General features: G+C 38.8%; 1 protein-coding gene across 2 annotated transcripts; it reads left to right on the top strand.

Moving 5' to 3' along the window:
- The first annotated feature begins 89 nt into the window (after positions 1-89).
- On the top strand, positions 90-7470 carry Kcna4 (potassium voltage-gated channel subfamily A member 4). 2 transcript variants are annotated; one of them, XM_057780940.1, is made up of 2 exons: positions 90-489; positions 3566-7470. In XM_057780940.1, exon 2 carries the CDS (start codon positions 4341-4343, stop codon positions 6303-6305), a length of 1965 nt encoding a protein of 654 aa, XP_057636923.1. In that variant the 5' UTR covers positions 90-489; positions 3566-4340; the 3' UTR covers positions 6306-7470. The 2 variants fall into 2 exon arrangements, with proteins under 2 accessions (XP_057636923.1, XP_057636924.1); XM_057780941.1 differs by lacking the exon at positions 90-489 and adding an exon at positions 736-854.
- The last annotated feature ends 18805 nt before the right edge of the window (positions 7471-26275 follow it).

Raw genomic sequence — 26275 nt, 5'->3', positions numbered from 1 at the left:
CCTGGCCTGGCCCCGCCCCCGCCCGTGCGCGCTGGCAGCCAGGGGAGGCGTGTGCTGCTCCTGCAGCCAGCTATAGAGCGAGACTGGGATGGATACTGGAGAAGGAATCCAGGCTTAACAAGTGATCACTGCTGTCTAGGATTTTGAGTCTTTTTCGGGGGAACCTTGACTTCCGTTCTCAGTCCAGGTCTGCTGTGCCGAACTCCAGAGAAGCCAGGAATCTCCGGGGTCTACCTTTGGGGCGTCCCTAGTCCCCACCTCTGGGCTCCAGTAACGAGGACTCTGTGACACCCCCCACCCCGGCCAAGGCGACAGAACTTGTTCCATGGATATTTGGAAGCCTCCACCTGCTAAATCCGAGTGATTTCTTGTACTGCGCCCCCACCCCCCATGATTCTGCCCCTCCTCCAGCTGTTGCAGCTTGAGGGGAGAAAACAAATCACCGGGAATTTTTTTCTCTGTTTTTATTTTTCTCACTTGCTGGGAACGGTAAGTATGATACCTTTCTTATCTTTTCTCCACCCTACTCTTTTGGCTGTTGAGAGAAACTGTGGACATTTGAGGAATAAATAATATCGAGAATGTGACAGAAGGACATGAATGGAAGGCGGTTAAAAATAAACCAGGAGGTGGGAGAAGGGAGGTGCAGATGCAACGCGGCGCTCCAGGGGCAACCCAGGGGATGGGGCCAGTGTGCCCTGCTTAATATGCCTGAGCGGGAACCCGGGTCCGGAGGCCAGGGCGCAATTAAAGATGTCGTTCCCCAATGAGGTGGGGTTTAGATTCAGCATCGTTTTCGTTTTGTCTGATCCCAGGCTCACGGTTCCTCTCCTTTGCGAACAGCTGATGAGCGGGTCTGTATTGCTGACTCTCCCAACATTAGGATGGCATGTATTTTCAGTGTTTGAGCAGTCCACAGGGACTGGATAAATGGTGTGCGATGAAGTACGTGTTTCTTATGGTATTGGCTTTCCTGATTGTATCACCTTTTTAATTGTTAATTCTGTCTCCTTCTTTCTGCCCTTCTCTCAGATTTGGTTCAGGTACCACCCTAACACAGTTGCAGAAATTAGCATCTAGAGAGGAAAACAGCCTTGCTGTTGTTGGATAAGAGAAGAGGGATGCTTTGGCCGGTGTTTGGGAGCATAGAGACAGGAATAGGTGCCTTGCAAAATCCTCTTAGTTTAATGGTGTTTAGAAGGGAGGGGAAAAACCCCTGCAAAGGTCTCTTGCATAAAGTATGCTTGGTTATCCTAAGAAGGATACCTGGAGAAAGAGATTTTAAAACAGTTGGGTTTGTTGGAAAAATGGTTGGGTGTGTTTATCCATTTTTCGTTCCTTCATTTCCTTCCTTCATTCTTTCCTTCCTTTCTTCCTTTTATTTTACTTTCTTCCCTCCTTCTCCCCCTTTCCCCATTCTCCCCCATTCTCTCCCTTCCTTTCATATTTCTTTCCTTCTTTCTGTCTCTCTAGGATAGTGAGGTAACTAGAAGCCAATGAAAAAGAACACAGCTTGCTTTTTGTATGTAGAAGAGTGAGTTAGACAAACAGTAATTAACAAGCCTAGATAAATAGCGAATAAGGAAGCATTAGCTGTTGGGCAGAAAGAAGGCAGTTCCAGAGCTAGGAGAATGGGCAGTGTGCTGGAAGATCCTCTCATATGAGATCTTTGAGGGGGTTGCTTGAGTAGGAGAGGCATCTGCACATTTGTAAATATATGGGCATGTCAGTTACTCAAGACTTACTCAAGTGATATCTATCTATTCAAACTGTTTGTAGCTGTTGAGAAGTTGAACAAATTCCTAGGCTATTTGGACTGTGCCCATCTTATGGATGTTAGTGGACATGCCACAGTGAATGTAGCCCTAGAACAGTTTTATAAGTAAGGTCTTGGAGGCCTCCCCACGGTAAACACTTCTGAATGTAAGCTGGTGTGATGAATCAGGCAGGGAAGAGGATGTCACCAGGGACACCTTCTGAGGTGTGTTTTCTGGATTTTTTTTTTTTGGTCTAATCAAGGATGGGTGTGAGATGTGTGTGACAATCCCTGATTGTCATTTAAGTTATAGGACTGGCACCAGCAGTAAGGAGCAGCAGGTGCTTCAGGGGAGGCTCCTGCTAATGGCTTCAGAAAGCCATTGCTCTCTCGCTGCCCAAGTGTTTCCAGTAATAGAAGCTAGAGGATGCCGTGAATTCTACCTGCTATCATCCTTTCCAATCCTTTGGGTTACTTTCTGTATTCTTAGAAGTCCTCTTGGAAGAAGCAAGAGGAGATTGGAGTTAGGGGCAAAATGTTTCTCAAGTCCTGACTGGGGAGATGAATTCAATCGACTTAGGAGAACAAAGTAAGAAAAGAGGGACAGCACGTGATAGCAGGGCAGATTGCGGTCTGTCAACAATTGTGGGGTGAACTGGAGGGTGAGAGAACAGGATAAGAGTAAAAGGGGGTGAAGTGTGCTGTCCAAGGGCAATAGCCACACATTTCAGAAGAGTACAGGAGGTGAATATGAAGGTTTTTAAGGAGAGAGGATGGTTACTAAGAGATGTGGGAACTGGGATTTGCTTCTAGGTTGTGGGTGGTAGGGAGTGTTCAGGAAGCTGGAGTAGAGCGCAAAACAACAGGGGCATGTTTCATGGAATCAGAGAATGCCAGCTCCAGGGACTCATAGGTGTGAGTGTCGCAGTGCCTTGGATGTGGTCAAGTTCCGTCCTTACCCACTTCAGACAGTGGCAAAGAATGTGAATTTAGGGAGTGGGTGGATAGGTGGCAACATAGTTTAATGCTGTGTTTTCCATAACCGTCACATCCGTTGTCATTCATCATGTTCAAGACAATATGCTATCCTGATAGCATCCATGGTCTCTATTGGTCCTTACAAAGGTGGGGTGGAGCAGCTGGATTATGTTGTTTACACTTTATAGATGAGGTAATTGATGTTCATTCAAGTAGTCTGACTCTAAACAGAAGAAAACTGGTTTTCTTTTCAACTTCTTTAATTCCGAGTAAAGACAGAAAAAGAAAATGGAACGGTGCTTAATTCAGCAACATTTAATAAGTGGAAAATTTAAAGAGAATTCCTTGAGATAAATGAATAATGGAAACAGCTGTAAAGCCACAGCGCTGCTGCTGTAGGATGAAGAGGATGCCAGTGTGACTGAAAACCTGGCGTTGGTGAAGGGGCAGAGGAAAGCAAGAACCAGGTGGATGGAGAAAGGACAGAAGCAAAATAAATGAGTTGACGCACACTCACTCACACACACACACACACACTCAAACACACACACACACAATAGACCGAACAGAACTGATAACCAAAGAAGACACACACACACACACACTAGACCGAACAGAGCCGATAATTAAAGTAGAAAGCAAGATGGATATTGAGTGGGAGAGATTTTTAGAGCAGCCTGCCCCGTGCTCTAGAAAGTTATGGTCTCCTGGCGTGTGTCTCGTGGTTTGCCTAAGGACAAGAGCAGTTTTATGTGGGGTGAAGGGTTATTTGCTCGCGATGGTTTGATTCTTTTTATTTTTCTCCTGTGCTTGTTTCCCATCCTTCCTTAGGTGAAGTGCTTCTTCTGAATGAGTCTAGCCACAGGATGGTCTTCATTTCCTGATTTCTATGGAGACCTCAGAGTTGGGTTTGCCTTTGCTGGAACCTCGTCTTCCACCCTCCCAGCCTTCCAAGGTCTTTGCGTCTATCTACAACTGGGCATTGTCTGTGGGTCCATGAAGTCTTGTTGATCACAGAGAGAGCCTGTGAAATCATCCTCACAGACTGAGCAGAATGGTTGGACACATTGTAAGCTACATCTTAACATGGGTCAAGCCATCACTAGAAGGCAAGTGCTAAGACTAAAGACTAATTTGCATTTTATTTAAATTGGATGGACTGGGCTTTGGACAATTTCCATGCAGAAAAATTGTATTTCATTTTTCTAGGCACAACTTCTGGCTGTCAGATACTTGCTGCCTTTGAGTCTTGTTAGCGTCATCACCAACCGCATCCCAGACATTCTTCCAGATTTGAACATCTATCCCCAAACACGTAGGTGTTCAGGAGACCGCAACATTTCCTGACTTATGTTTGAGGAGCACTAGGCTGTTGTCTAGACTAGCCAAGCTCTGGAAAGCAACGCCGAATCTCTGAGAAGAGGGAGCATGGGGTGTGCTGATTTAAAAACAGAAAATGCAAAGTTGGACTGAAAATATCCTAAGTCTTCCAGGCAATCTGCTTAAGGCTTCCAAACTTACCTTAATTTGGTAAGAAAATAAGCTGCCCTATTTTTCTTTCTTCTTCTCTTACAACTGGAACCAGCCATTTCCCAAAACCAGCACCATGGAGGTTGCAATGGTGAGTGCAGAGAGCTCAGGGTGCAACAGTCATATGCCTTATGGTTATGCAGCCCAAGCCCGGGCCCGAGAGAGGGAGAGGCTTGCTCACTCCAGGGCGGCTGCAGCTGCTGCTGTGGCAGCTGCCACGGCTGCTGTCGAAGGCACTGGGGGTTCTGGCGGAGGCCCCCATCATCATCACCAGACGCGTGGGGCCTACTCCTCCCATGATCCTCAAGGTAGCCGAGGTAGTCGGAGGAGGAGGCATCAGCGAACCGAGAAGAAGAAACTCCACCATCGGCAGAGCAGTTTTCCTCATTGCTCAGACCTGATGCCCAGTGGCTCTGAAGAGAAGATCCTGAGAGAATTGAGCGAGGAAGAGGAAGACGAGGAGGAGGATGAGGAGGAGGAAGAGGAGGGAAGGTTTTACTATAGTGAGGATGACCATGGGGACGGGTGTTCATACACAGACCTGTTGCCTCAGGATGATGGGGGTGGTGGTGGCTACAGTTCAGTCCGCTACAGCGACTGCTGTGAACGTGTGGTGATAAATGTGTCCGGGCTACGATTTGAAACCCAGATGAAAACGTTGGCCCAGTTTCCAGAAACTCTTTTGGGAGACCCCGAGAAGAGGACTCAGTACTTCGACCCTTTGCGCAATGAGTATTTTTTTGATAGGAACCGGCCCAGCTTTGACGCCATTTTATATTATTACCAGTCAGGAGGCCGCCTGAAGAGGCCAGTCAATGTCCCCTTTGATATCTTCACTGAGGAGGTGAAGTTCTACCAGTTGGGAGAGGAAGCCCTGCTCAAGTTCCGCGAAGACGAGGGCTTTGTGAGAGAAGAGGAGGACAGAGCTCTGCCCGAGAATGAATTTAAGAAACAGATTTGGCTTCTCTTTGAATATCCGGAGAGTTCTAGCCCTGCCAGGGGCATAGCCATTGTATCTGTCCTGGTCATCTTAATCTCTATCGTCATCTTTTGCCTGGAAACCTTGCCGGAGTTCAGGGATGACAGGGACCTCATCATGGCCCTGAGTGCAGGTGGGCATAGCAAGTTGTTGAATGACACGTCAGCGCCCCACCTGGAGAACTCGGGGCACACAATCTTCAACGACCCGTTCTTCATCGTGGAGACAGTGTGTATTGTGTGGTTTTCATTTGAGTTTGTGGTCCGATGCTTTGCTTGCCCCAGCCAAGCTCTCTTCTTCAAAAACATCATGAACATCATTGATATTGTCTCCATTTTGCCTTACTTCATCACTCTGGGCACTGATCTGGCCCAGCAGCAAGGAGGTGGCAACGGCCAGCAGCAGCAGGCCATGTCCTTTGCCATCCTCAGGATCATCCGTCTGGTCCGAGTGTTCCGGATCTTCAAGCTCTCCAGACACTCCAAAGGCCTGCAGATCCTGGGTCACACCCTCAGAGCCAGCATGCGGGAACTGGGCCTTCTTATCTTTTTCCTCTTCATCGGGGTCATTCTCTTTTCCAGTGCTGTATATTTTGCAGAAGCAGATGAACCCACTACTCATTTCCAAAGCATACCGGATGCGTTTTGGTGGGCTGTGGTCACCATGACAACTGTGGGCTATGGGGACATGAAGCCCATCACAGTGGGAGGAAAGATTGTGGGGTCCCTGTGTGCCATTGCGGGTGTCTTAACCATTGCTTTGCCTGTGCCAGTAATCGTGTCTAACTTTAACTACTTCTACCACAGAGAGACTGAAAATGAGGAACAGACCCAGTTGACACAAAATGCAGTCAGTTGCCCATATCTCCCTTCTAATTTGCTCAAGAAATTCCGGAGCTCGACTTCTTCATCCCTGGGGGACAAGTCAGAGTATCTAGAGATGGAAGAAGGGGTCAAGGAATCCTTATGTGGAAAGGAAGAGAAGTGTCAGGAAAAGGGGGATGACAGCGAGACAGACAAAAACAATTGTTCTAACGCAAAGGCTGTGGAGACCGATGTGTGAGTCGTTTTTTCCACCTGGCACTGCCCCCATCTCCAAATATATTCATGCATAGAGAGTGCAGTTATGAAAATGAAATATGCAAATGATTGCACTGCATACAGTAGTACGCTGTTTAATGGTAATACACGGCATAATTGTGACTAAATTTGTATTGCATATCAAATAAATGATACATCTTGGAGAAGAGGGAGGCTTAAATAGAGTAGATCTATCTTTATATTTTTTAATAGAATGCAAGAATTTTGCACATAAGGGGAAAATGTTAATAGTAAAGATGGTCCTGAGGAGTGTGTGTGTGTGTGTGTGTGTTTAAGAGCGTGTGTGCACATGAGTATGTAAGTAAATTGTCAACAAGTTGGGAATTGTGCTGTGATGGAAAAGTTGGCATTCTGAAGTATTTACTATGTAAGAATTAATGAATTTGAGCAGTCTTTTATCAGTGTTTTAATAATATCTCCTGTGTCTTTGGATTCTGTAGTTGTTTTTCTAGAAATTGTAAGAATTACTGTGTAGAAAAAAAGAGAAAGTAAATTATTTAATAGAATATAGGTCACAATTTAATCTTGGATTTAATTAAAGTTTATTTTTAACTGGAAATTAACTTTTGAAAAGGCTGCAGGGGCCTTTAGAAATTGATTATATTTTATTATTAATTTTGGGGAGGTATAATAGCAAATGCCTAACATTCTGGAGGAAATGTAACAAATTCTGTTCACAGGTCATAAGACTGGATTTTTTTGTTTCCTTTGCACTACTTCCTATGCTGAAGACCGAGAGAGACTTCGTACTGTGAATGTTTACTAATGTACCAGTCAGTTCAATGACAATCATTGGAGGAATGGTTTCTTAGTTTTTTTTTATCGTTCTTTTCCTTTTGTGAGACTAATGACCACACAGAAAACAGCACATGATTCCTGTTTTAAAATCTGAATAACTGTTCTACAAAGGGACTATGAAGTAAAATTCAGCAGATGAATCTTTTAAAATTGGTTTGCTACAATGTTGCTTCAGAAACCATACTATTTTAAATACTCTCATGCCTTTTAAGTCCAGAATAATTTAACCAAAGTTATTGCATGCACAGAAAGAGTTCTTGAAGAAATAAGGCACCCAGCAGCTACAGCGATTATGGCTTAAGATCTTTTTTTATTAAATATGCAACAAAATGCTAGATTTAAGTCCATTTTGTGTATGTGTGTATGTGTGCAACTACAAAAACAAAACAAAACAAACAAACAAACAAACAAACAAACCAAAAACACAAACTGCGGGGATTCACCGCAAATGCTATTGCACTCTACTAACACTGAGCTAGAGAGGAATGGTTCAAGAATAATTGCTTTCCTCATCGCCGTTGTAATCAATATCATGTTTCCCCAGGTGGTTTCTGAGGACTACGCTTCCATCTAACTTACAACAGGTATTCCTGAATTTGAGGTAGCACAAATTGATGAGCCTTATACCACTGTATCACCATGAAATACATCTCAGATCATGTAACATAAACACATAAGAGGTCTTACTCTACAATATATATATATATATATATATTTCCAAACAAAACAAAATAAAATATTCTTTAGAAATGGTTGTCCTGAGCATTGTGGGAAAATCCCATGCCCACTATTTCAGCCCGTAACAAACTTCACAAATGTAAATAAAACCCAATAAATCAAAAACAAACAATGAAAGAAACATCCCACATGTAATTGGGACTTTTGGCCCAGAAAAATCACTGGATACATTCTACTTCTCCTTTAATGGTATTTGAAGTGAGAAGCATTTACATTCCAGCCAACCAATGCCTCTCTTCCTGTCTTCTCGCTACACTCATGGGAAAACACTTTGCTAGAATTCCATCTGGAGAAGGAAAGGCAGCAAGCGGCAGAGGTGACTGAAAGACACGGTGGCACCTTGTGATCAGAATTCCAGAAATGACATTCTGATTCTAATACATTGTTTTACAGCAAAACGTAATGAGTCTTTGACAGGCATGGCCATAATCCCTTTGCAAAAGTCACTTAGACATGTCTGTACCTCATTTTCTTTTTTAATGAGTAGAAAAGCAGGTTAAATTACAGGATTTGTGAAAGCAAAGGAAAGCTTGAAAACTCAGAAATGTTGAGTTTAATTCAGGTGTTGATACGATTTCCAAATTATTCAACATTTCTCTAGCAAAGGGCATTCATTGAGCATTTTGTAGAAATAACAGTAAGACTTTGTCTGTGATAAGGAGGGAAGCATTCTGTATTTCTTTGTTTCTTTTTCATCTCCTTTCTAAATGGGAAAATTATATTAAGTTTATTGGATGATGTTAATTATATTGATAATCCTGAGACTTCATAAACTATACATAATTAAGAATTTGGGGGCTCCCTTTATCTCATAGAGTATTTTTTTAGGGAACTCGATGGAACCATTAGTCATGTGCTTTGAAACCAAATATTACATTGTCATTCAAAATGTGTTTTTCTCCATGAAGATACATTTATCTTAGGGTGGGTGCATTAATTCTACCTCGAGAAGAAAACTTTGAGGCCCTTTGCATCTCTGCAGGTAGCATGTCTTCACGTGCAAGTCGGCTGTTTAGTTCAGCTGTGAATTGGGAGTGAGTCCCAAATCCGAGCTATGCAAAGTGAGTTAGAACCTTTGTGAAGATTTCCTCCCAGGGAAAATGCAGCTGTGCAACCGATTCAGGAATTTTTATTTTCTTAGATGTCATCATACAGGTTTGAAATATGTACAGGTCCACTACTTAGGAAAGAAAAAGAACAGTGATTCCCTTCAAGATCAGGATGCTTGGGATCAGAAGTCCCTTTCGGATGATGGTATCCAGACAACACTGTCTGAATGTCAGCTTAATCAGAATCCTTTCACAGGTGGTTGCACTGTTATTTCTAACAAACTCTTGAGAAGAAAGCAGTGAGACCTAACGGTTATGGGAAGGAAAGAAAGAGTAGACATTGTTTCCGTTTCTGTAGAAGGGAGATGGTGCCTGAGGACGGGTGACTGGTCCAGGGAATCCTGAGAGCTGTGGACAAACGGTGTCATTTGACTCTTAGGCTTCATTATTTCTTTGTTTCTTTTTAAAAATAAAAATTGTAGTGTTGGGGTACATTTTATTTGATCCCTTTCAGTACCCAAATTCTACCATGGGGTTGATAAGGCTGTTTTGATTTTGATTGAACTAAATACCGCATTGAGATGATAACACCATCTGCAGAGGTTGTTTTGTTTTTTAAGTAACTACAGCATCATGTTTATAATCATTGTTACATTAACAAAAAACCAGAGTTTGAGAATTTTAAAATATAAAGTAAAGTGAGTGAAAAGGATGCATTTAGAGGCTCTTTATTCTACAAACTTATAAAAGGGATTCAATTACTAAAAAAAAAAATGCCTCCTCTGTCTCCAGTTGAATATATACAAGTGAAGGTTGGTAAGTAAATATTTTTGTTTTTTTGCTTTGTCGCAGAGCAATTCTGTCATAGTGTTCTGACCTGTGCTGGGAACTCATTTTTTGCTGAGACACCCGTAGTACTTCACAAGCGTTTTTGCATTGCTTGTCAGGTTTGTCTCACATAGAATCGTGGAGGTTTTGTAAAACAAAACAAAAACATTTTCATTAAGCATGCATATTTTTAAATAGGACCCAAACTATGAATAAGATGTAACCAAGGAAAATATACAGGGTTAACATATATGCTGTTCTAGTTCATAAAAAGTCATTTTCAATCAATGGGAAAAGTTTTTTTTTTTCTAATCTGATTTAAATAATAACAGCAGTACCCTGCTTTTCAAGAGAATCAGAAATGGTCCTGCTCATTGCTAATTGTCAGGGCACTGGTGTGTCTGTCATTTCAATGTTATTATCAAGTAAAGTGGAACTATATGTAGATCTTGTTTACATTTTTAAAAGTGCTCCAGTGGTGATGTGTTCATATGCACCATGCAGAGTGTAATGTATATTTTGTGTCTTTTTTTTTTTTTTTATTGATACAGTTTAGAATGGTTACGGGTTGTCATTCACAGACAAAAGGGCCTGTCCCAGGAAATCTCCTTGATCCCAAGTCATTCTGAATTCTGCAAAGGACATTTGGTATGGATGAAAGGTACCTCTTGGTTTTCCTGATGAAAAGAATTTTGATTCTAAGTATAGAATTTTCCAAACCAATGCAGCTTCCCTAGGTTAGATCACAATCTTGCTTTCTAATACTGGGATCTGAATTCCTATTTGAATGAAGGCTATTGGAGTATTTTTTGTTCAGGATTGGAGAAACCAAAGCTATTTTGTTCAGTAAATGGGAATATGTACTTCTCAAAATTAAATTAAGATTAGGACTGTGATAGATAGAAATTTTATTTCTGGCTTCGTTGTCTGTTTCCATAGCAGTCCCGATTTCTCACAGTATCATCTTCATAAAAGGATGCTAATATGTATCGGGCCATCTGGTCTAATTTGAGGTTCAGAAAATATGATCATTTGGGAGGAGAGGTAGAAAGATTAACCCCCAGGCATGACTTGGTAACTTTGAAGAACACAGCACAAGTTTATCAGCTGAGGTCCTAAGGGAGAGTCAAGTACACGCCGTTCAGATTTCAGGATCGGAGTAGATTTACACGGCCAACTCAGTGTTTGTTATGAAACCTTATGAGCCACCATGGGGCTGACCTAGGCTTTGATTTTTATCCATTGCTGTTACTAGTGTCTTGAATTGTAAATTTGTAAAGAGTTCACCAGCATCTAGATGACTTTGATATTTCATCCAGAAATAGTGAATTAAACCTTTCTGACCTGGAAGTGATCTATTTTGTAGATTATTCATAGTTGGTTTGTCATCCAGGACTGCCTTTACCCAGGCTCTGAATTCCATTTTCTATTGATACCTAGACAGTTTGGAAAAATACAGTGCTATCAAAGGGTACAATAACAGAACATACAGATCTGAACAGGATCACATGCCTTTCATACCAGCACTTGTGAAGCTGGGCTGAGTCAGGGAGAGGGAGGTCACTCGTTCAGGACAAGCCTGGGCTACGTCAATGGTTTCAGGGCTACATAGAAAAACCCTGACAAAAAAAAAAACACCCACTATGTAATGAAAAAAGCACCGGAATTTGGAAAATAAACAAGCCCTAACTGTACAGCTAAGTCTGATGAGGCAATAATGCAGGAGATGAATCAGGGTTAAATATGAAATACACAGGGCAGTTTTGTCATAGTTCTTATGGTTTTCAGAGATAAGAGGTAACTGTCACAGATGGTGTAGAAGAGAAACTAACTATGGATAAAATATACAGGTTAATGTTTTCTGTGAAATGTCAGATGACATATTAGACCACCTTTGCAGTAATCTTATTGGTAATCTAGGAAAACCCAGTGTGTATAGGGAGTGGTCTCTCTTCTTCCAGTCATTGATTTTGTATAGAAATGTGCTTGATTTTTTTTTTCAGTTTTCCATGTATAAAGACAGCAAAGTCATTTTTGTTCACAGCTCCTTAAGTTACTGGTTACTGGGTCTTTATTCCTTCTAAAACAGTTATGTAAACAGAGTATGTGAGCATCAGTTAAAGCTGGACTAAATAATTTTATTTGTTTCAGAAGAATCCCATTCTCATATTATACAATTATGTAACATGTATTATACCTTTCTTATTCTTCCCTTGTTAGGACAAACTATGTATAAGCAAATGACTAGTTTGATGTATTGCAAAAAGACAGCCTGAACGGAAAAGGTGAATTTCCCCCTTAATAAGAAAATATGTGTTGTGGAGAAATGATATTTGAGGATTGAAAAATGCTTCTTTAAACTTTAGGTTGGGTTTTGTGCCTTAGACTTACAGTGGTATTAGTGTTAACCTCTGAGAAGTTCCATGGGATAGAAGGACATGGCGTGTCCATCTCAGAAGGAATGCTTAATTTTTTCTTTATGAGACATTGCAAAATGTTTATTTTTAAGCACATTATGTGCATTCTATTAGAGGTACACATGGAAAGGACTGTGGATCTACCTAGGATTCCCTAGAAATAGATTTATCTAAAGCTATTATCTTTCTGGGTTTTTCTTGTAACTCTTGCTTGGTAAGTCTCTTCAATTGTTTCGTGTTTAACTATAACATTAAAAAAGTTTGCATTCTTAACATCTCTCAGTATCTGAAGGCATTCACATAAAGTAGTTGTAGAATACAGGCTCTCTTATAAGACCAGGCAATAATTATCTGAATCCCTACCTACGGTAAGGAGCATATTAGCTAACTTGAAAGATGCATGCTGCTCTATTTTTAGACTGGATAAGTTTGTACTTGAATGGATTGGTGATTTCCCCAAAGAACACTCATGGCGTTGATAGCACCTGAGTGAGTCTTTCTTTTCCTTCTCAATGGTAGGGATCATGATCCAAATGAGGCTTTCAGTTGCTACCAGGGAAAGTAGGAAATAATTAATGAGTCTCTCTTTGGACTGATGTCTGTGAAGAGGTTATAGGCTCCCTAGGGAATGCTTTCAGTTTAAGATTTATTTACTTGCTTGTCATTTCTGGTTGAAACAAAATTTTGATAAGTTAATATTCATTTAACATTTTTATTAATTCTTGAGCATTTTATACATTGCATTTTGATCACATTTGCTCCCTCCTCCATCTCTTCCCAGATTTATCCCATTCCATACCTACCCAATTTGTGCCTGCATTAAAACAAATGAAGCCAATTAATGCTTTCTATCTATTCTTGAGTGTGTGTCATTCACTGGAATGTGTTTGACCTGCTAGGTACAGCCCTTAAAGAAACTGTCTTTCTCCCAGAAGTTTTCAATTTTATGTTGGGTTTCTTAATAATAGAATTAGATTTGAGAAAAGTGTAGTTAGAGATTCTAAGCCTCATATTATATTATTAACTTCAGACATATCTCTAGCTAACTATTTTAAGAAATTAATGTATTTGGAGGTTGCTATATATAATCGCAACTATTTATTTGGAGAGACATTTAGCCTAGAAACAGCCACTTATTTGATTAATTCTTCCTGAGGGTAAAATGCAATACTTTTGCATTTCTGTGACCCCTTCCTTGACTTTCAATATTATATTTAAGTTGGTAGATTTCTTATAAACATTTTGGCTTCCTAACATAGTAAAAGGCACTTATGTATTGATTGGGTGATGGCAGGTGTATTTGATGTCTTCTTTTGTAACATTTCTTTTTGTTCTGTTTTTAAGTTGACTTCAGTAACTATAAAATACAACACAAATGTGCCTGTTTTTTGTACCATAGTCAGTGGATACTATTGGAATACTAGGGGTACCTTTTCCGAGTATCTATAGGTGATCTCAAAGTTATTGACCAGTTTCTTCCAGAATAGAATTAGGATCTAGGACCAGAGCCAGCTGGGAGACAGGTGGAGAAGGAAGCAGGTGGGCAAGAAGCAAGGACTGATGCCTAAATGAAGTCATCAATTTGTTGGAATGATTAATTAGCTTGAGCAGTCTAAAAACAGCTTCATTTTTATAAAGCTAATTATAAATATTTGCTAAGCCAGGGTATGCAGAATAGTGGATTCATCTAGAGTAGGCATATGACTGTGCACGCCCCACTGTCACAACTCTCTTTCTGTCTCCTAGAACACTTACGTACAAAAAGTTACACCAGCCCCTGCAAAATAAGGATAACACTCATATTTCCATTCTGCAAAGGGTATTTTTGCATCTTTAAAAGACTGACACTTGAGCACTGGTCATGCATTGAACCTGAACTAAGTAACCAACAGAAGCCCTGCTAATAAACTTCACTAACGCAGAGCTGCATGCTACGCTTATGTTGGTTATTGCTGGTATGTCATACTCAGAGGAAGGGAAACATCGTAAAAGTTCTGCAACCTAATTAGAATCTGCTGTTATATTCTGCTTGCTGGTTGAGCTGTTGCAGTGACGGCTTTTCAACACGTACAGAAAAGAGGAGTCATTTCCCTATCAGAATCCACATATTTCCCAGGCTTCCAGGCAGTGTGAGAAGGAAAGGGTTAGATCAGATAGATAAGCATGAAGCAACATACAGTATCTCAAGGTGTGAGTCATCTTGAGATGCCAACCTATTTTTATTCTCTCAAGAGATGGAGAAGAATCTTTAGATGGGAGTAGCTCTCTTTAGGAACTGTCCTTTCTTTGCTTGGACATCCATGGTGTCACACTCAGAGACTAGGCTTATGTCACAGGAGGTAAATCCTACCTTCACTGCTAAAACACGCTGGCAATCACAGGTTGGAAGTATTCCACACACCCCCCCCACACACAAACACTTCAGTTTTGAAAAGCCTTAGTTACATTATAACCTTTGCAAGAGATTAAAAATAAAAGCCATCTGACTTTAAAACATTTTTGTTGCTTCCCTGAAGGGGTTTGGTAAGGAGTAATGGTGTAAGATTCTAATCTATGTTTAAACTAAAGAAAAAGTAAAGGAGAGAGATGTCATCTTGTCTTTCAGTCTTTCACCTGATGACTAAGCATATTTTAAGGCTGAAGAGGCAGACAAAGAAAATGCTTGACTCCCCCACCTTCCCAGGACCCTATATCTTGTCACACATCATTACTTCCATCGGAGTCTACAAGATGATGGACATTGCCGTTCTCTGTCCACATATCTCTTACTTAGCAGGGGCTATTTGTGTGTGACTTAAGAAGACGTCTTGCTGTTTTATAAATCAGGTCATAGCAGTGCACATCCGGAGAGCTCCCACTGCCACTGCATTGTGGGTCTGCTTTGTCCTGTTACTATGCTGGCTCTTTTCTGCCTATTACTGAAGAGCTGAGATTGTTGAAACAGCTGGATGATTGGATTTTCCCCCCTATTTTTCACCCAGATGCTTTAGTACCATCTAGAAAAAAATGCTGGTGTGGAATGACCCGGAAACATAATAATAACAGCAATAGGATCTGTTCTGATATGGTTGTTATTAGGTAGTGAGTCCTAATTAGAGGGAGTTTGGTATCTTTGGCTTCATAAACATGTCCAATACATCAGCCTCATTTTGATTTCTAGACAAAAATGTTGATTTGTCAACTTTTTCAGTGCCCCTTGTGTTATACTTCAGGCTACTGAAACTCTGCTTTGACTGCTACATTGATTTGCTTAAGGGGAGATATTTATGCAGAAAGAGGCAGCACCTGAATTCCCACTCAGGGTTAACGTGAGGAACTGACAGCAGGCAAGCTGTAGTCCTCTCTCTTGGTCTATTTTTAGGTTGGTCCCTTCGTGGCTGACTTTAACCCTGACTGGGAAGCTTGAACAAAGACAATGAATTGTTCTATTACGAAGATTTTCAGATGTATACTACTGTATAGTGTTTCCAAAAGGAAAAATAATTCTGATGATGTTTACTGGTGTCCTACCCACACTAAAGTTAGAAGAAGTACAGACTTCTCATTCAGCAATTATTTTTTCCATAGACATTCCTTAAGTGCAGGCTGTGCTATGCAAGATGTACTGAATCTTCAGAAAATCATATCTAGGTAAATGAATTTTTGAGAACTGGGAAGATTCTTTTTTTTTTTTTTTTTTTTTTTTTTTTTTTTTGTAGAAAATCCATCCGGGCGGTGGTGGTGCATTCCTTTAATTTCAGAACTTGGGAGGCAAGGCAGGCGAATCTCTCTGGGTTTGACGCCAGCCTGGTCTACAATGGCTAGTTCCAGGATAGGCTCCAAAGCTACAGAGAAACCTTGTCTCAAAAAACAAACAACAAACAAACAAAAGTCCATTATTTTTGACTATTGTTCCTATGCTTCCTTATCTCTCAGAAGCTGCCTACATGGGTGGCAGGGTCTAGCTGCTTACTGGAGCTTGAACTGACAGGCTGTTATGCAGAAATGGCACTTTTTAAAACCATATCTTGTTTCCTGAAATGTGCTTTTTTGATAACAGCTTCTGAACCAACAGCATAGCAAGCAAATAATCCTAAATCCAAGCTGATATAACTTACTTTTTCTTGGCGGGGGATGTTAAAGCTGCAACAATATTCAGTGTTTTCGAATCGTAATAGTGATTGTGTGGAGAGTATTTCTTCCACAGAATTGACATTTCTTTCTTTCCCTTCCCCTTCTTTCCTTCCCTCCCTCCCTCCCTCCTTCCTCCCTCCTTCTTTTGTTTTGTTTTTCTCACTGTGTAGCGTGGCTCTTCTGGAATTTCCTCTGTAGACCAGGCTGGCCTCAAACTCACAGAGATCTACCTGCCTCTCAACATTTCTTTAATTTTTAATATGTGTATAAATCATAATGAGAGAGAGGTATAGGGACAGATGATGGTGGTGGTGGTAATGGTAATGATGATAGATAGATAGATAGATAGATAGATAGATAGATAGATAGATAGATAGGTAGATACACAGGTATACAGATATACAGATGTACAGAAGTGAAAGAAGACAATCCAAATGAGAAGCATCTAAAAATAGCAAATACTATTTTTAAAAAATCTCCTGAGTAGCATTTCTAAGATCATCATTTTTCTATTTCCGAAAGAATATATTTTTAAAGAAGTATAACCAATAGTGCTTTCACAAATTCTAACCTGAAAAAAGGCACAAATTTCTTTCTTAAATGCAAAAGGTTTTTTGTTTGTTTGTTTCTTTGTTTTGGGTGGTTATTTCTGCTAGGTAAGATTATGGGATTGTATCGTTTAGGTGGCCAACTTAAGAGAATATGAGGCCAATTTTAATGTTTCTGTGAGACTTTCTGTAGCATTGCTGAGACATAGCTGGTATTTGCTCTGATTTTTATTTGTTCTCAAAACACTACCTTGTTATCTTGTGGAAACTGCATAGACCTCTCTCCCTCTTCTAGAAACCAGGCCAAACCCCCATCTCTGCAGTTTCCTTCTGGGACAGAAAGTTGATAAGAAAGCATGCAGGTTATAGCTACAAGACAAGCTTGTAGTACCTGTCTAATGACCCTTGGAGATAGCTTAGAACTGGCTAAATTTCACGGTATTGAGCAAGCTTCCTGATCCCATTGAAAACACTTTTTGTTCTTTGGAGTGGGAGAGTCTGTCTCTTCAGGACACCCTTTCATGCTATGCTTGGTGACCGTAATTTCTAAAGCTCTCCTACTTATAGGCTTGGTAATGACTGACTATGGTAGTGAATATCTGTCTCCTAATGAAACTCATTTTTTCTTTAATTTTAACTATGCATTTTCTCTGCTCTCCCCCTTTTTCTCCCCTTTTTCCTTCTCCTTCTGTAACCCCCATGATCCCAATACTCAGGAGATCTTGTCTTTTTCTCCTTCCTATGTAGATCTTAGGGTCCTCTTCATTGTCTAGACTCTCTATGTTTGTGGACTGTAGCCTGGGTTTTCTTTGCTTTATGACTAAAAGCCACTCATGAGTGAACACATATTATATTTGTCTTTCTGGGTCTGGGTTACCTTACTCAATATGTTTTTTTCTGAATCCATCCATTTGTCTGCAAATTTCAAGATGTCATTATTTTTTTCTGTTGTATAATACTCCATTGTGTAAATGTACCACAACTTCTTTATCCATTCTTTCTTTGAGAGCCATCTATGTTGTTTCCCTGTTCTGGCTATTACAAATAATGCTGCTATGAACATAGTTGAACACATGTCCTTGTGTTACGATTGAGTTTCCTTTGGGTATATACCCAAAAGTAGTATTGCTGGGTCTTGAGATAGATTGTTTCCTAATTTTCTGAGAATTTGCCATACTTATTTCCAAAGTGGCTGTACAAGTTTACACTCCCACGAGCAATGGAGGAGTGTTCCCTTTACCCCACACTCTCTCCAGTCAAAACTGTCATCAGTGTTTTTGATCTTGGCCATTCTGACAGGTCTAAGATGGAATTTCAGAGTTGTTTTGATTTCCGTTTCTCTGATGGCAAAGGATGTTAACATTTCCTTAAGTGTCTTTCAGATATTTTAGATTCATTTTGTTAAGAGTTCACTGTTTAGGTATGTACCCCACTTTTTTTGTTGGATTATTTGTTCTTTCGATGTAAAGTTTTTTTTGAGTTCATTGTATATTTTGGAGATCAGTCCTCTGTTTGATGTGGAGTTGATGAAAACTTTTTCCATTCTGAAGCTGCATTAGGTCTTGTTGAATATGTCCTTTGCTTTACAGAAGTTTCTCAGTTTCAGGAAGTCCCATTAATCGTTGCTCTTAGTGTTATTTAAGGAAATGATTTCCTGTGCCAGTGCATGCAAGTGTACTTCCCACTTTCTCTTCTATAAGGTTCAGTGTGGTTGGTTTTATGTTGAGGTCTTTAATCCATTTGGACTTGAGTTTTGTGCATGGCAATATATGTGTATCTATTTGCATTCTTTTACATGTTGATATCCAGCTATGCCAGCACCATTTGTTGAATATGCTTTCTTTTTACTATCTTATATTTTTAACTTCTTTGTGAAAAATCAGGTGTTCATAGGTATGAATTAATGTCAGTTCAGTTCCCTTGGTCCTTCTGTCTGTCTTTATGACAACATCAGGCTGTTTTCGTGACTGTGACTCTGTTATAGAGTTTGAAGTCAGGGATGGTGATGCCTCTAGAAGTTCCTTTGTTGCACAGGATTGTTTTGGCTGTCCTGGGTTTTTTGCCCTTCTGTATGAAATTGAGAAATTTTCTTTTGAGGTCTGAGAAGAATTTTGCAGGAATTTTGATGGGCATTGCATTGAGTCTGTAGATTGCTTTTGGTAAGACTGGCATTTTTACTATATAAATTCTACTTACCCAAGAACATGAAAGATCTTTCCATTTTTCTTTGTCTTCTTCAATTTCTTTTTTCAAAGATTTAAAGTTCCTGTCATACAGGTCTTTAACTTGTTTGGTTAGAGTTGCCCAAGATATTTTATATTATTTGTGTCTATTGTGAAGGGTGATGTTTTTCTGATTTCTTTCTCAACCCATACCCATTTATTATCTGTTTAAAGGAGGGCTACTGATTTTTTTTTTTAGTTAATCCTGTATCCTGCTACATTACTGAAGGTGTTTATAAGTTTTTTATTTATTTATTTTTTTATTTTCGAGACAGGGTTTCTCCAATAGATTTTTTGGTTCCTGTTTTGGAAGTAGCTCTTGTAGACCAGGCTGACCTCGAACTCACAGAGATCCACCTGCCTCTGCCTCCCAAGTGCTGGGATTAAAGGTGTGCGCCACCACCGCCCGGCTTGTTTATGAGTTTTGTATGAGTTCCTTGGTAGAATTTTTGGAATTACTTATGTATGCTTTCATATCATAAGCAAATAGTGAGAGTTTGACTTTTTCTTTTCTGATTTGTATCTTCTTGATCTCCTTTTGTTTTCTTACTGCTTTAGCTAGAATTTCAAGTGCTATATTGAATAGATATGTAGAGAGCAGACAACCTTGTCTTGTTGTTGATTTCAGTGGTATCACTGGGAGTTTCTTTCCATTTAGTTTAATGCTGGCTGTTGACTTGCTGTATACTGGCTTTATTATGTTTAGATATGTTTCTTGTATCCCTGCTTTCTCCAAGACTTTTATCATGAAGGGGTATTAAATTTTGTTAAAGGTTATTTTTTTCAGCACTTAATGAGATGATGATGTGTTTTTTTTCTTCTTTCATTTTGTTTATATGGTGGATTACATTGACAGATTTTTATATATTGAACCATTGCTGCATCTCTGGAATGAGACCTACTTGGTCACGGTGGAAGATTTTTCTGATGTGTTCTTAGATTTGGTTTGCCAGTATGTTATTGAGTATTTTTGCATCAATGTTCATGAGTGAGATTGGTCTGTAATTCTCATTTTTAGTAGTATCTTTATTGTGTTTAGGTATCAGGGTAACTGTAAAAACTCATAAAAAGAATTTGAGATGACTCAGAGTTTAAGATCACTGTCTGCTCTTCAAGAGGTCCTGAGTTCAATTTCTAGCAACCACAGGGTGGCTCACAACCATCCATAACGAGATCTAGTGCCCTCTTCTGGCCTGCAGGTATGCATGAAGCTCAGTTTTAAGACAACATCACGACAGCTTCCCTTTTAAACTTAATTTAAGTCATATTATGTCTAGAGCTTCTGTCTTGAAACTAAGGTTTCCAATATTGAGATAGAGTTGAGACAGCATCTTCAGGTCTCTATTTCTATCATTACTTTGAGAACAGCCTACTCTTCTGTGCAGTGTGCCTTAAGAACTACCTTGTTTGTTTTCTGAGTATCTTAGAACTTGCATTATCATCACTGGCTTGAGTCTTCATTCAAGCCAAACAAACATTATCTTTAATTGAAGTTGCTACTACCAAAAGCCAAAACACTTGATCAAGTCAGCCAATGGAAAGGAAAATAAATAAATAACTAAATAAAATAAAGCCAAGTGGATTGCTTAGCCTCCTGAAGCATTAGTTCAATTCTGCTTCATTAAAGCCATTAGAATCAAATGCCTCCTGGATTCTCTTGAAATTTGGACATTTTTCAGTTTCTAACCATTTTGCTGGAGAAATACTTTTAATTGTAAAAACATCATCTTCTGGGATTTCTTGGCTTTAATTTAGGCAGTGGCAACTATTCCTGGTGCCTTTGAAATATAACATGCTGCGTATTAAAAGCAAATTCTTGAGAGTAAGACATTTATTCTTCACTACGTAATTTCTGTGAAAGTATCTGAAGTAGCGGTAGACCTTGAAAGGTAGCCAGCGCGGCATTAATATTTGACTCGATTTCGACAAACAGTTGACTTGCTTGCTGATAAATCATGAAGGAAGAAATGAGACAGACATTTTTCTTAATATTGAAATTAGAGATGGAAGGGCATGTATTTATTTACAGTTTCTAAAATAGACTAAAAGTAATGAATGCCAGAATATTCTGTGCGGCTCATTCAGAAGCACTTTAAGAGAAAGAAAATGCACTTAAGAAGCATCTTCACCTAACCAGAGAGGGTAATTTAGAACTGAAAGATTACATTAAGTAGATTACATTTCTTAGTTATTAAATAGCTTTATATCTTACAACACTGTCCTGTTTGGAGCAATATTTTAAAGCCCATCAGTTCTGTTTGAATGATTGCAGAACAAACTCTGATAATTTAAAAGTTTGTATCCCTGGAAGGGCTGTTATGTTTTCAAAAGACAATGCCTCCTTATGTATGCATTTGAATATAAATATATTAGCCTAATTACTTTTAACTTTTACTTTTTATTTTTATGTTTTAACTTGATTTTAGCTTTACTTTTTTTCTAGAATTAAATGGATGGATCCTATGACAGTAGATAATGATTAATTAACATTAATTAATTAACATTAATCAATTACTTAATTATTAATACTTCTATAGAAAGAAGTATTAAGTTTTATACTTAAAATAGAGAAATATTTCTTCCTGGTTGGTCTTTAGAGAAATTAAGGTCACAGTCATTTCTTTTGTACTAACTATTTAGAACAATATTTCCGTAATCATGCTTTTCTGTTCCTTAATGTTTTTAAACACATAATTTCACAAAGTACTTTGCTTATTACAGTCTAGTCATGCTACATATAAAAACTGGACCATTTGCCACAAAGAAGTAAACCTTGTAGCCTCCATAGAACAGGAGTAAACATCTTATGGTGAAACTTTGTTCAGAGAAATCGCTTCTCGGCACGTGCTCAAGAGCAGTGTTCTAGGCAGCTCTCAGGTTTTCTACAGAAAGTACTGCGCAGAAGAGTCCAATGGCTCAGTCTTAGACAGGATTACACAGGTTCTTACCAGGTTCAATGTTGCCCTAGCAACAGCCTCTCAGATCTCCTTGGTTGTCAGATGTTAGTTACTAGTGAATGGTCAAATAAAATACTGGGGAGGATAATTTAGAAGAGAGGGCTTATTATGACATGAAATGGTATTTTATTTTAATTTAGATACTGCTAATACTTCTATAAATAAATCCTAATTAGATGTATTTCTGTGTTTCTTGATTTCTCAATGCATAACAAGGACAAAAGGTTGAAAACTAGATTAACCTTCAATAATTAAAACTCATCTTTGTATACTTGTATGAGTGATGAAAACTCAAACCTACTAGATTATGGATTCCTTCATTATCCTGCTAAAATCATTATATTGTGATAGTTTGTTATTTTCTATGGATGCCAAGGGCAGGTGGTAAGAGTCAGCTGAAGGACAACATTACCAGAATTTGTCACTGCTCCTTTATACTAGAATAATGAACATGTTTGTGCTTGAAGCTCCAAAACAACAATAGCAACAACAATGACAACTCTTTCAGCTGCTCAGAGGAGGAAGTGTGTAGGCTTTACCATGTGCTATAGCAATAGAAGTTTAGGGAAAAAGAGTTGAGTGAATGTGTGGTTTGGGTCACTTTATTTTTCACATCTAAATCAACTCCCCCTATATCATTTTTATCCCTTGAGTAAATAAAATCATTAATATGTGCTTCTTATTTCTGTGCTGCACTCTTTTAGAAGAGACTAATATATAACTGTGAAAAGTGCCTTCATTTGCATTTACCCTAGTAGAAGCTACATGGTATATTTCCCCTGGCTTATACTACTCAGTGATATAGAGACCCATGGAGATGTGGTGTGCTCTATGCAGCTCAACAATTGATGATGTTTTGGGTTGGAGAGATGTCTCAATAGGTAAAGAACTAGCTTTCAAGAGTGAGAACCTGAGTTCAGCTCTTCAATATCCACAAAAAGCCAGATATGGTAGCACTGGCCTGTAATGCTGGAGCTTCTATGGCAAGATATAAGGCAGAGATAGGAGATCCCCAGAAACTGTGGTCCAGTGGCAATGCACCATTGAGCAATAAGATGTCATGTCTCAAACAAACTGGAAGCCATGCATTCAGGCTGTCTGTCATATTCAGACATGTATAAACCTATACACAAACACACACACAAACACACACACGCGAGCACACACATACACCCATTGTTAGAGGATTCAGCTTGTACCTTATACTGAGAAGGCTGAAGACAGTATTTGTTCATTGCTTTGTGAATGCTGCAAAATAAAGTCTATGTATTTTTAAAGAGTATTATTGAAGTATGTTTATCTTCTGACAGTAATACAATAATATAGATTAATATAATGACCTCAAGTAACTATGGATGGCATGAAGTGATAATGAAAGAAAGCCATAGTTATTACAATAAAAACCTTAGGAGTTATTTCAAATAACTGGTTTGCTATAATAATATAACTATATTATATTTTTAATATATAAAGCAGAACAGAGAAAAAAGCTTTTTAATAAACCTTTATCCAGTTCCCTTTTCTCTATGCATCTTTATCCTACCTTATAGCAATTGTCCTATATTTATAATACAAATTGTATTCTTTCCCTGGGCATATATCATTATCATTTTCTTACTATTACTATATAGTTTATTTTTATTTTATTTTATTACTAAGATTTCCCACCTATACAATGTTCTATTCATTCAACGTGCATAATTTCTTGATCATTCCACTATGATGTGTATTTTCTCAATTTCAAACATTTTTATTATAAACAAATATTGATAAGTATCTTCACTTATATATTTAGATAGTTTTAGATATCTTTTTATGCTTGCTTCCTAGGGAAAATTGATCACTTGTAAATAAAAGAATTTTAACTTCTCTGACATTGCCTTTTTCTCAAGAGGATGTATTTTATCAATAATGAATCTAATATGGCAAGAAACAACTTTGGGGATCATTTGCTGTTCTCTTACCTCAGCAACATGAATCATTTAAATAGTATCAATAATAGAATAACTATATGTTGACCTCAGCTTTGCCTATTCATATAGTAAATTGCTTTAAAATGGCAGACGTTGCTTGAGCAGCCAAAGGTGAAGACCTTTTTATTAGTTCTCCATCCTCTTGTAAGTGGTCTCCTGTTCCTTCTCATTAGGATCATGGAGATCAGGTCAGTTATGTCTATCTTTTCATCCTAGCTGGAGATCCTCCCTGTAGTTAACCCTGTCTCTCTAATGCCACTATATATCATCTCTTCTGCTTTTTATTCATTTGCAAGAAAGATGATGTGCCAAGATACCCACTATCTGCATATTTCTGAGCAGATTCACAAAAATGTCCCTATTAAGGATTTATTCTTGGACATAGGTTTCATTTCCACTTTTCCTTCTTTTTTATTAACTCATCCACTTTATTCCTTTCCTTCATATTTTCATAAAGGAATGCCCAACTTTTCACTGACTTGATGTGTTACTATCGAGGAGTAAATGTTTCTCTTGTCCGTGCCCATCTTTTAGCATTTTGGCGCTGGAGAACTGAATCCCATGTCCTGTTTAAGAGAGTTCAGTTGTATAGACCCTGGGTTTTTATGGGAACAGATGTTATGTTTCCAGTGTATTCTGGACACAGTTCAGGTTATTCTGTTACTGTCTCATGCCCTCGAGGAGTAGTCTGCCTGCCTACATTCCTGGGTTCAAAATTTTAATAAAGATTCTTAGGCTCCCACTACCACTACCATGGCCATTGTTTGCAAGATTTTCTCCCAGATCTTATGAGGGATTTGAAGTATCCTGGAATAATTTTCAAATGTTTCTCTTTCTAACCTCTGAGACCTTACTATATTTCTTACTATCTTCTTGTCTTTGTGATTACTAATTTTGGAATAATTGGCTCAATTAAACTAAAACTGATCTCAATTAGTTCTTTTTAGTAGACAGACATTCTTGAAAGAAACAAGTAATCTTTTAAAAATTTGAATAAATTTATATTATGATAAATTTCCTATTTCTTCTAAGTGTACTTTGTTTGTCAGAGAGGTCCTGACCTCCCAAGCCATAGTCATGTTTTCAGGGTTCAGTCTCTATTTTAAAGGGGCTGTAAAGCCAAGAGCTACTTAACAGTTTCTAAAATAAATAAAGTAAATAAAAAGAAATTAGAACACACTAACATGCCAAATGAAGTAACAAAGTTATGAAATGAGGTAACAAAATTATGAAAATGCTTCTGATTTGAAAGCCTCATTGGGTGCGTTTGGAATGGATGTTTGCCCGCTTTCACAGCCTTGCTCCTTGTTAGAGACTGAGATGTGCCCATGCTGATCTGTAGCCAGCAGATGCCACGGGACCCATCAAGCAAATTGAAACATCCCCCCTCATGTGTCTTTTAAGATCCACACATTCAAGGTAAATTCCTTTGAGGATTCCAAAACTCATTTCCAATGCTAAGACTATATAATTCATTTTGTGAGGCATAGTTTATGAGATTATTAGTCATAGAGTTTAATTAGTTAAAATTTCTCCATTGTGTTTAGATTTCAGAAATCAACTTTGGTTGCAATCGTCTAGATTTCTTTCTTTTTTACTAGACTCCAATCCATACAAATCAATCCTGTGTCTGGTGAAATCAATTTACAGTAAGTAGGGCCATAAATCCCAATTCTAATTGCTTAAAATTTTTCATTGTAAGTTAGTTTAACACGTGTATCAGTTGGTATTTTCCAAGTGTCAGTACACTTCAGAATGTGATTTTATGTATTGACAGTTTGGCTGAGTTCCCTTGACTGGTTCTTTTGGGACCATCAGGGTTCTCATATGGGGCTATAGCCAGCACAGAGGTATACTGTTGGCCAATTTACCCCAAACTGCCTTGACCTAATGTAACCTGGGTGGCCAATCATCCATCTTCAAAACCCAGTGGGGTAGGGGTAGGCTTCCTTGAAGCTGAGCTCTGAAGCAGTTAGCTAGAGTAAACATGATGGATGAACCACTCAAGTATCTCTGTGAACATATTTGCCTTTCTATTAATGTTTTAATTAGTCAAACAAGTCATATGGCCAATTGTAGATTCAGGAGATGGAGACAGACATCACTGTTTGATGACAGGAATTATGAACTATTCATATCCTTCTTTAGTTCATAACAACTTATTGCTACATCTGTTTTCATGAAGAATTTCTCCCCAGAACAAGTATTATTAAGATAACTTGTTCCTGAATGTAGAAATGATTCATGGCAAAAGAGTTGTTCAATTTAGCCTGTCTTTCAAACTCTTTG

The sequence above is a fragment of the Chionomys nivalis genome, chromosome 9 (assembly GCF_950005125.1).
Source record: "Chionomys nivalis chromosome 9, mChiNiv1.1, whole genome shotgun sequence".
Classification (NCBI taxonomy): domain Eukaryota; kingdom Metazoa; phylum Chordata; class Mammalia; order Rodentia; family Cricetidae; genus Chionomys; species Chionomys nivalis.
This window is presented reverse-complemented; position numbering and strand designations above follow the sequence as displayed.

Excerpts from the sequence above, each read along its gene's own strand:
- Kcna4 (XM_057780940.1), top strand. The coding sequence starts at position 4,341 with ATGGAGGTTGCAATGGTGAGTGCAGAGAGCTCAGGGTGCAACAGTCAT.